Source organism: Lotus japonicus, chromosome 6, assembly GCF_012489685.1.
Source record: "Lotus japonicus ecotype B-129 chromosome 6, LjGifu_v1.2".
Taxonomy (NCBI): domain Eukaryota; kingdom Viridiplantae; phylum Streptophyta; class Magnoliopsida; order Fabales; family Fabaceae; genus Lotus; species Lotus japonicus.
Genome location: NC_080046.1, coordinates 66,703,763 through 66,714,140, shown reverse-complemented (window position 1 = coordinate 66,714,140; position 10,378 = coordinate 66,703,763). Strand labels below are relative to the sequence as shown.

Below are 10,378 nucleotides of genomic sequence, written 5' to 3'. Positions count from 1 at the left end.
TGGAAAGGACTAATAAAATCGTTCATGAACAATTGAACCCTATTAACTAGGATTTGTTTGTTTTTTACAGGTACTATGTCTATGAGAGAAATCATCAAGTATTTAATTCTTAAAACATGCATATTTTATTAATTAGGTCTTTTAAAAATGAAATTTATCAACTAAATTCTTAAAATTTAAAATACCCAAACTTTTCTTATCCTTATGGGTTTTGAGTGGTGGTGTTGACTTAATTTTAAATTTTTTATTGACCTTTGATAGTTGCATGGATCAATTAGTGTAATTAACTTAACTGGAAAGCTAAAGAGGTATTTGGGCTCACAATCATCCTCACTAGTTGCACCTATTGACAATGTAAAAGAAAAATAAAATCATAATGATCACGATATTTACCTAGAAAACAAGCAAGCCAAAAAAGGATACGAAGGATTGAGATGGGTGGGCACATGTCAAACACTTGCTTTCTCTTTTATATCTTTTTATTCATAAACTTTGCCGCAAACAACAAAAGCTTTATGAACAAGTTAAAGAGTTAGATCCATGGAAGCGTTTTCCATGACTTCAAACGATCATTATAGCTTCCAATTTGATTTGCATTTTCCAACTTTACGAATCCAATTGGAGCATGTAGTTTGTGTGGAATTGAGAACTAGAGTTTCATTTGATCTGATTATTGGTTAGCCTCCTACCATGTGAACGGAAAGTAACCATCCATACACATTGATTGGTTAATCAGATTCAATTCATAGAAACATATGTAGTAATATGAACGAAAAGTATGGTTACCACTCGATCTTGTGAATGAAAAAATTTATTGATTAGCCTCCTACCACCTAATGTATTGACAATGACGTAACTAGTAAGAGATTAGTCTCTTAGATATCTTGTTAATATGGGAAGAAAATGTAACGGATACACTTTGTTCAATTGGAAGGGATTGAGTCATTTGAAAATGTGCCGGAATCTTCCAAAGGTATTTAAAAGCATCATCTTCCAAATCTGGATGATGATCAATAATTGAGTTATAAGCTGAGCTTACTGTGAAACACCCATTCTGCTCCTTAATCCAAACCCATGCATCCCTTCCTACCTCTCACCGGCTTAAAGCAAGAAATTATTCTAGTCAAGGCATCATACTGATTGTGAACTTTACATATCACTATAATCAGTGTCCTGTATTTGAATAAGACATTGATGAAAACGACAACCAACCCCATTTGTTGGGTACTCTTCCGGTTTGTGACCCATCTTAACCCAATTTTACACGTTTTTTTCATCTTTAAACTACAATCCCTTGGTCATTATCTTATCTGTTCAGTTCTAGTGGATAAATGCAAGAACGAAAAGAACCTCTCATGCACAAGGTTAATAAGCAATTAAGCATCATATGAATCACTCATTTGCGACAATATAATATAGTGCTCGTGGTGCTTGAAAGCATGCGAATGAATGAATGAATGCTTGCATCACACATGACTTGATGCTTCCCTAAGAAAGCACCATATATATGTATGTAATGGAAAGAGAGTGATTTGTTCCTTAGCATTGTGACACAAGACAACTATAGCTAGTTAGCTACCAAATCCCATCAAAGTAGCCAAAAGCTATAAAGCCTCCTAATAATAAGTTTAATGCTCAGTTGCAAGCTTCCCTTAAAGTGCTCATGGGCTCCACAATCCTCTTCCTCCTCTCACGTTATAAACCCATTTTCTCTTAATAATATGCCAGCACCTGAGAGTCACATGCTACTCCCAATTGAAGGAACAACATTTCTTGCTAGATTTGTTAAAACAGTAAGTTTCACTCAATAAACTGCATCTACTATGAGTAATTATACATAGACATACACAATTGTGTTGACATCCTTCGAAGACATGTCTTTATCATAATTTTTAACCTCCACAATATTTTATGGCTGTTAAAAACCGTCACAAAGGCATATGTCGGCATAATTGATATGTACGTCTACCAACCATTTTCATTCGACTTATTATCACAGAAACCAACATCTTAGTTCATACAATTATTAGTTTAGTCTTTAGAAGAGAACCTCAAGTGCCCCAAATTCTTGGAATAATGAAGATATTGTAAGAATTTATCTTCCCTAAAGTGAGGAAGTGATTTTAGAGGATTAAGTCTTTCTGGTCCGCTAATTGAGAAATCAACATTTTACAAGAATACCATAATTTATCATATACGCACTCATATGTTTAAGTATGAGATTACAATCTAACTCGTGCTTATTTTAAATCAATAATTCTAATGACTTATTTTATTTTCTAAAATGATTCTCTTATTTAGAGGATTCAAATGCTTTAATTTCATCTTTGGGAAAAAGTGATTAAGGCATAAGTTATTACTTATTAGAAGCAACTTTTTCTAGAATGAGAAGTGGTTTTTTTTGGAGAATTTAAAGTAAATTCAGCAGTGCTATAGATAGAGAGAACAAAATTTGAAGTGACTATGGTAGTGAATGGGATCTTTGGAAGCATAACGTCATATTACATATTGGTTGAACATGAATCTCACATAGTGCCCCACTTGAGAGGCTGCTGTGGAAAATCTAGTTCTAGCCATTTCACTGTTACAATGGCAGCTACACTTGCTACTGGATTTAATTAACTACTGCCAGTAAATTAATAACGGATGATAATGATCACAAGCAATTAATCAGCTTAATTAATTATCCCATTTAGATAATGCAGCTATCTAGCTAAATCAATCACTTGCATAGGCTAATTTGGTAAGCTTATTTCTTCAAGATCATCAAGTGACAAGAAAACTTCATCCAAACAAGAAAGCTCTGTTCCATCATCACCATCTTCTTTGCACTCATAAACACGACATATCACCCATTTATTAAAATCCTGAATCAAACAAAAAGGGATTAACAAAAAAAATTAGCAACCAAATCAGAGATATATACAATAGTTTTCAACTTATCATAAGATTTTCATGTAGTATTATATACTAACTGTTTTTTGTTGTGATTTTCTTTTGGATGATCTGCTGCTGGAGGAAGCAGAATCTGATAGACGATATTCTTGCATTATCCAATTGGTTTTGGCTTCTCCCAAATGGAACATGAAATATTTCTTCATGCCAACTCTCTTATTGCTTGTGCTAGAAATCACTGGCTCTTCAATTCCTGTTGGCTTCCAATATCCATTCTCAGTGACCCTATTTTGTGTCCTTCTGCTGTAGTAGTACCATTGATTTCCCTCTGCCAAAGCTCTACCTGCCCATGTACATCCGCACCAAGAATTTATCAACATGGTTCTCATATTGACTAGAAATATGACTAAATAAGTAATTATATAAGGTAGAGAAATCTTCACCTCTAATCATTTACGAAGGAAAAAACAACAGCAAACATGAAAATGCAAAATCATGGAGGGCTAGGGGGTTAACTTCCACTGAAAATGAAAATAAATGCTTGATGTGACAAAATTAACAGTGTGACACTAAGCATTTTTCAATTAATATACACCAAAGACCAATTTCCTAGATAGTGGCAATCTATGATCTAACAACAATGATACAAAGAGCTGTAATTGAAAGCTGAAAATTTAAAAACAAAGAATGGTACCATCAAGTTCCCATGGATCATATGAGTAGAGCTCAAGATCAGGGATGACATCGGGGTGGCAAGGTAGAAGTTCTGCTTTTCTATGAAGAAAATGAACTACAAGCTCCTCATCTGTTGGATAAAATCGAAATCCGGGCGGAAGGTTGACATTGTTATCTCCCATTAAAGCAACAAGAGAAGTAGCTATAGAGGTAGTGAAGGTGGTGTTGGTCAAGGTTGGTTTGGAAAGGAAGGCATTTATAGTGCAAAGAAGGTATAATGAATAGATAGAGAGATAGATATATTAGGGTCTAACGTAAAATAGAAGATGGCATTAATCAGGTACAATTACAAAACACATACATCTCATCAAATATTTGATAAGTTTTGTTGGCACGGAAGCACTCAACACCAAGCAACCAAGGCTGCGGATAACGGAACGTGATGGATAGGTACTTGCTCAAGAAACGGGATCACCAAAAGTGAGTTGGAGAGAGTGAGTGTGGCAGCACATTCATCTTTCTGCAGTTTTATTGATTCATCTACTTAGTATTACATGCTTAATTTCTCTTAAACAATGTCTCATATTTGAATTTTGTGTATGGAAAAGACTTTTGTTAAAATAACTAATTTCATCATAACTTAGATGATCCCAACTCGAAATATACTTTAATAAGATAAAAAAAAAAATTACATGACAAAATGTAAAAACTTTGGTGTTATATAAGGGTCATCATCACACTTCATGCTGATATCATCCCCTGTTGTGGTACACGTGGTATGTGTTAATATTGGGTTTGGTCTTAGACCAATTGAATGGGGTGACCCACTTGTTGAAGTCTATATGTGCTTCATAATAATCAGCAATCATAGTATGTTTTATAGATTTAAATACATAAAATTTTGCGTCTGCCTAGCTTTGTAATCAATCAATTAGAAGGAGTAGCACAGTGGGAACTGCACATACATCCCCCACATGAAACAAAGCAATCAATTATTCCTTTGGAAGAGGGAGTTTAACTGATTTACTTGGGTCATTAGTGGAGCCCCTACATTACTTATATAATTGATCAATTATTAAATCTTACAGAAGAAAAGCAAAAATCAGATAAAACCACACTAACAATGAACTACCTTGCTTTTGCTTATAACTTATCCAACCATTAATTAGTTCCGCTTTGCAGCTTTATTGATATATGTTAACTAGTACTTTTACCCGTGCGATGCACGGGGGTTATTCATTTTTGTATTGTGTGTGTATTTTTTTAAAATATATGTGTTTTTTAAAGAAATTTTATGGATTGAAATAAATTATTTTATTTTAGATATTTAAAATCATGAATGTGTATGTTTTTTGTGCTAATGTTTGTTTTTGTTTTCATGAGTTGCTATTTTGTTTTTATCTTTTATTTTTGTAATTTTTTTTATTATATTTGAGTTGCTATTTTTTTATATTTATTAAATAGTTTATTACAGGGAGTTGAAGTAATATGTATGTGCTAAAAATAGCCACCCAATATTTTTCTTATAATTGGAATAATTACATCGAGAATAAAACTGAGAGTGTATTGTTGCACATTTCCTATAAAAAGATCTTCTTCATATGATATTATGAAAGACTTATTTGCGAATTACATTTGAAGTACTATAAGAATTATTGTCATCACTATCATAAATGAAGATTTTTAATCTTTTACGGTGCGCGACTCTAGAGAATAGTACATATAATTGGTCATGTGAAAACACTTGTTTTTGAAAAATATAACCCCACCTTCTTTAATGATTGGGACCCGTGCACTACATGGATATTCTTTTTAGTTTTTTGTGTGAAAATTTTCAAAACATGTAAAGAAAGTTTAAGAATTTAAAAATAAAATTAATTTTAAAACTACGTAAAAAGTTTTTTTTGCGATGAATGTGTTTGTTTTTATGTTGAAGAAGCGTAATAATTATATATTTTTTGTATTTTTTTCTTTGCTTCCCTAAATGTTGCATTTATTTTATTTGACTTGTGCGTTGCACGGTCAAGGATTAATTATAATTTAAATTTTAGAAAAAAATTAAATTATTATAGTTGTCAAGGTGTTGATTTCAATAAATGTAAAGAAAATATTTGAAATGTATTATTAAATTTATTTCAATAATTATTAACACATCCTTGTGAAACATATTACTTAAGTTTATATTTTAAACATTATTATTCTTTGGTAAAATTAATGTATGCATTGACACTTATTTTTTAAACTAAACTGGATAATATTTTACTCCAGAGCGTTAAACAGATAGCCCACATTTGCGTTGAATAAGGAATTGCAGCAAGGTACTTCACCATGATAATCCCTCCATATAAAATCAAATCTATTCGGCCTAAAAATATTGGACCGAGCCACCTCCAGTGTTTGTTCTGAAACACCTTCCTACAGCCTCGCTTCCATATAGCCCATATTAATGGATAAATCACTTCCAAAGCATTAGAATATTCCTCCTGCCAGAATCAGCCAAGCCAACAAAAATTGTTAAGAGTGGTTCATCAAGAATTCTTATTCACTACACTGTAATGAATAAGTGGATTCTAATCTCTGCAAATTTGGTGAAGGAAATGAAACATATGCAAACATAGAGAGAAATAGAAGGAAGTACAATAATTCACTTTATAATGTTGTGACTACAATCTCTAAATATGCTACCAATTATCAAATGATTTAGTTGCAAGGATTCTCGAAATTTTAGTTTCAAAACTTTTGTTGTTTGACCTTTTCCAGCAATGAATTAAGAATGTATCGCAATAGCTATACTTTCAAGCGTTTCTATATTGAGCATTACCTGCAGGCCTTCCATTTAGCAGGCTTATGATTTGGACTAACATGAAGAATCCTTTGGACCTCAGGTAGATTGAAGTATATAGTAATAGTGGAGTGCTCCGCTGTGCAAGGATCATACCCAGCACCGAGTCTACCAAATCTCTGTTACATGACATGACAAATCAATAAAGATATGCACTATAAATATCTCAAAATTCAGACACATTGTAGCATGCCGAAAAATTCTTATCATTTGAAATATGTCACAATCTATATTTTTGGGTTTAATTTCGTGATTTTTATGTCCGAATTTAAACCAAAAAACTAACGAATGTCTTATGATAAACATAGTCAGACACAAATAGGATATAGAGGAAGTTTGATACAGAACATTGGCTTCAACAGGAAGCAAATATAGGCTATTTATAGCATTCACTCACAGTACCATATGTTTTGGAAAATATATATACATATACTGCACCATGAAACATAAGAAAATCATCAACAGTCAGCAATAATGTGCTCCTTAAGACCATAAGAAATTAAATTCAATGCTGTATGGCAAGAAGTGTCCACTCACATGCTTTCTTTTCACTGGCTGACTTGACTTGACTGGCTAACATTAGCATGGCAAGCAGGAGTAAAGATGATGTATGAATCTATATTGCCAAGTTCTTTATGAGCAATTTCAGTAATATTTTCACATGAGTGTGATGGGTGCATGAGTGACTAAGAATCACATAGCAGGTTCAAAAGCTTGTATGTTTCATCTGAAATCATACCACTTGACCACATGACATCAAATGCGTTAGTGATGCACATCTATCTCTCTATCATTAGACCATTAAATTCAAGATAAAGATTAGCTTAATATTTTGGTTAATTTTTTATCATTATTATCCACTTTAAAGTTGTATGTAAATTCCATGTTAAATAGTCCAAGTTCTATAACTGCTACATAATTATTTAATACAATTAAATTGCATAACTGATGAATTCATCAATCAAATTCTATGGTAGTTTTAAATTTATTCAAGGCACTTTATTCTAATTCTTTAACTGCTATATATTTATTGAAGACAAATTTAATTTGGTAACTGATGTTATTCAAATGTAACGGAATTTGAAGTTGTATTTAAATTTCAAGTTAAAGGATTCAAATTCTATAACTATTATACAATTAGTGAAGACAATTTAATTTGGTAATTGACGTTTATTTATTATCCACTTCCATGTCTCACTCAAATTCCATGGCTGCTAAGCACTAATATGTAACCACTAAATTATATACTAAACCCTCCAACTGAAAAATCATCCAACTAAATAGTCACAACTGGTACTAAACTATGGCTTCTTAGTGTATGTTTAGTTTCAAAATTTGGACATAATCAATCCAAGTAACGTTTCTTATAAGCTAAAACTTAACTGGAAAAGAAAAGGACATAGAAGTCAAACCTCTTGAATGAAGAAACTGCAAACTATCATCGAGATGCTCGATTTTGTCCAGAGACTTCTCCAGATGTATCATCTTAAGCAGGAACTTGGACTGATTGAATTCCTCCACTTTGTCACCCAGCTCCTCAATTTTGGATTGTAGTTCACTTATTTGTCTACACCACCAGGATCCCACCAGTTCACTTATAAGCAAATCAAAATGTGGTCAATGGTTCTACAGACTTGGGAATAAGGGAATAAGAGGCCAGTTGACCAAAGAGTTTTGTACTCAAGGAAACTGGAAAGAGATGAGGAAAATAATTGAAATTTAAAGAGATAGAGAGAAAAGAAAAGTTGAAGAGTCAATAACAGAATCATCAGCAGCACAAAAAAAATTGAAATTTAAAGTGGTAAAGAGATAGACATGTAGGCTTCACTTTCAGAATCACAGTAAATGCTATATAACTTCAGCACATGATAAAGAGCTAAAAAACTGCTCACTAACTATTTTGATGTAGCAAGTCATCCTTCCTAAATAAAAAGAAAATGGGTTTTAACATCAAAAGGGAGAGGAAAAAATTAAGATTGAAAATGGCAGTGCACCTAGCCATTTTTATGACCCTGTACAGATTAAATGATCAAGTCATTTCGGACATATTTTCACTTAAAACTGAATAGTAATGCTAATTATTTTTTTAACAAATTAACCACTATGACATTATTTCAATATGAACTTGATCACATGGATATAAAGAATTTGTGGAAACACTTCAACATTGTCTTTCTTACGCAAAACACAAATTTAACACCTATTACTTTTCAGTGCTCTAAATATCTAACATAAATCAGCCAGTTTTCAGCATTCCTTGGGTAGTTAAAAGGGCCTTTCTCATGCCAGTCTACAGTGGAAGGACTATTCCCTTTTGTAGTTAGCTTTTCCCCTAAATAATATAACTTCAGTCACATTGCCAGCTTTACATTCAATCTGTGTGATCTTCCTTCTATTGTATACACGAAACTAAAGAATGCAAGCATTCCCTCAGTAGGCAAAATTTTGAGACAAAAATATTACCTGAAAATCTGGATCCGGCATTTGGAGCTCATTACTTTTCAATTTGGCCAGCATCAATTCATCACTGCAGAGTGAAAGAACCATAAGCCCAAAGCTGCTAATTATTAGAAATAACAATACATGAAACTACTTTTTTTATAGACACACTCAACAAATCGTGTAAGAAAGCCAATAAACCTGCACATAAAAATCATGTAGTAATGGTAGAAATTGAAGCAATAAAATTGGGGAAACAAAAAGAAGAACCTATAATTCTTTTTATTTGCCAAGTAGAAAAGGGATGCAGATCAGTTAAAAGATAGAAAATAAAGTTTTCACGAGGGAAAGAGATACTCAAAAAGTTCAAAATGAAGGCTGAACTAAATTATGGATTATCAAGAAGTACAGCATGTTTGTAACCAAATCGAAGATTTGAAACTGCAAAAAAATGAAGAAAAAAGTACTCCTTTAAAGGGAAAGCAAATAGAAAAGTGGTGCAAGTGCTTACCTTTGGAACATAATAGAACATGACCGGTGAGATTCCGAGAAAAGGGAAGAAGATGCCGCAGTGTGAAGACAGAAGGTAGCCTGCGGAATCAGTTCAAATGACCAAAAAATAAATAAATAAATTGAAATGAGTTTGGGATGAAGAACATGTCAAATCTTACTATAACCACATGAAGAAGGATCAGATCAGCATTAATTGGAGAAGAGGGATGGCAAAGGTTTTGTAGCTTACCACAAAGTTCCTCAAATTCAGTCTCTCAGAAGCAGAACTTTAATTTCCACCCTAGGGCTGCGAAACGACGCTGGATGTAAAACGGAAAGGAAGAACAAACATTAGATAGATGAAGTGGCTCCAAGATAAAAACACACACGTTCGAGATTTGAGTCGATGAAAAAAGGTGATGTCACTGATGTGCAGCATAGAGAGAATGAAAAAAACGCAGAGAAATAATATTACGAATGCTTATATAAAATCTATTAAATTGCCCTCCAAGCTGCCAAAATATGTATACAATTTGCCTCTCATTCTACACCAATTATTTAGGTGGAGCACAACAGCAAGAATGATTGACAGTGAGAGAAAAAATAGCCAAATATAAAAGCTAAATTATAACACAACTAACAGGACATTATGGCATATAAAGTATGAACATGGCAGACAAAAAATAAGAACTAATCAGGGAGAAGGAAGTATTGTAGTCAAAATTCAACACAGATGTCACATGTAGATGAGCTTCCACTGCTAAACACTCATTTTAAAATGTTATAAAACTATGAGATATGATGATAACTCAGCCACTAAAGACCGATTCTAAGCTAAATAGTTCACTAAAAGTAATGGGTGTGGATAATCGAATGAAGAAAGATGCTGACACCAAATTACAGTTCTTTTTTATTGAACTTTGAAATCAATTCAAGCAAGTAACCACTGTCTGTAGAGTAACTCACCTCGCCTGCCTTCACTACTTAAGTTCCGAGGTGTATTCTGCGATTCTCTCCAATGTGTCATTGCTTCAT

At 32.9% G+C, this 10,378-nt stretch overlaps 1 protein-coding gene and 1 long non-coding RNA gene across 2 annotated transcripts; both read right to left on the bottom strand.

The window, feature by feature from the left end:
- Positions 1–2,458: 2,458 nt before the first annotated feature.
- LOC130723718 (NAC domain-containing protein 104-like) lies at positions 2,459–4,079 on the bottom strand. The gene is made up of 3 exons (XM_057574843.1): positions 3,590–4,079; positions 2,976–3,238; positions 2,459–2,867 (listed from the first exon to the last, which is right to left on the bottom strand). The coding sequence occupies exons 1-3, from the start codon at positions 3,750–3,752 to the stop codon at positions 2,736–2,738; spliced, it is 558 nt and encodes a 185-aa protein (XP_057430826.1). The 5' UTR covers positions 3,753–4,079; the 3' UTR covers positions 2,459–2,735.
- Positions 4,080–5,859: 1,780 nt separating this feature from the next.
- Positions 5,860–8,096, bottom strand: LOC130722179 (uncharacterized). Its single transcript, XR_009013805.1, has 3 exons — positions 7,825–8,096; positions 6,392–6,531; positions 5,860–6,053 (listed from the first exon to the last, which is right to left on the bottom strand). It is a non-coding gene; the product is annotated as an uncharacterized LOC130722179 (long non-coding RNA).
- Between the last annotated feature and the right edge of the window lie 2,282 nt (positions 8,097–10,378).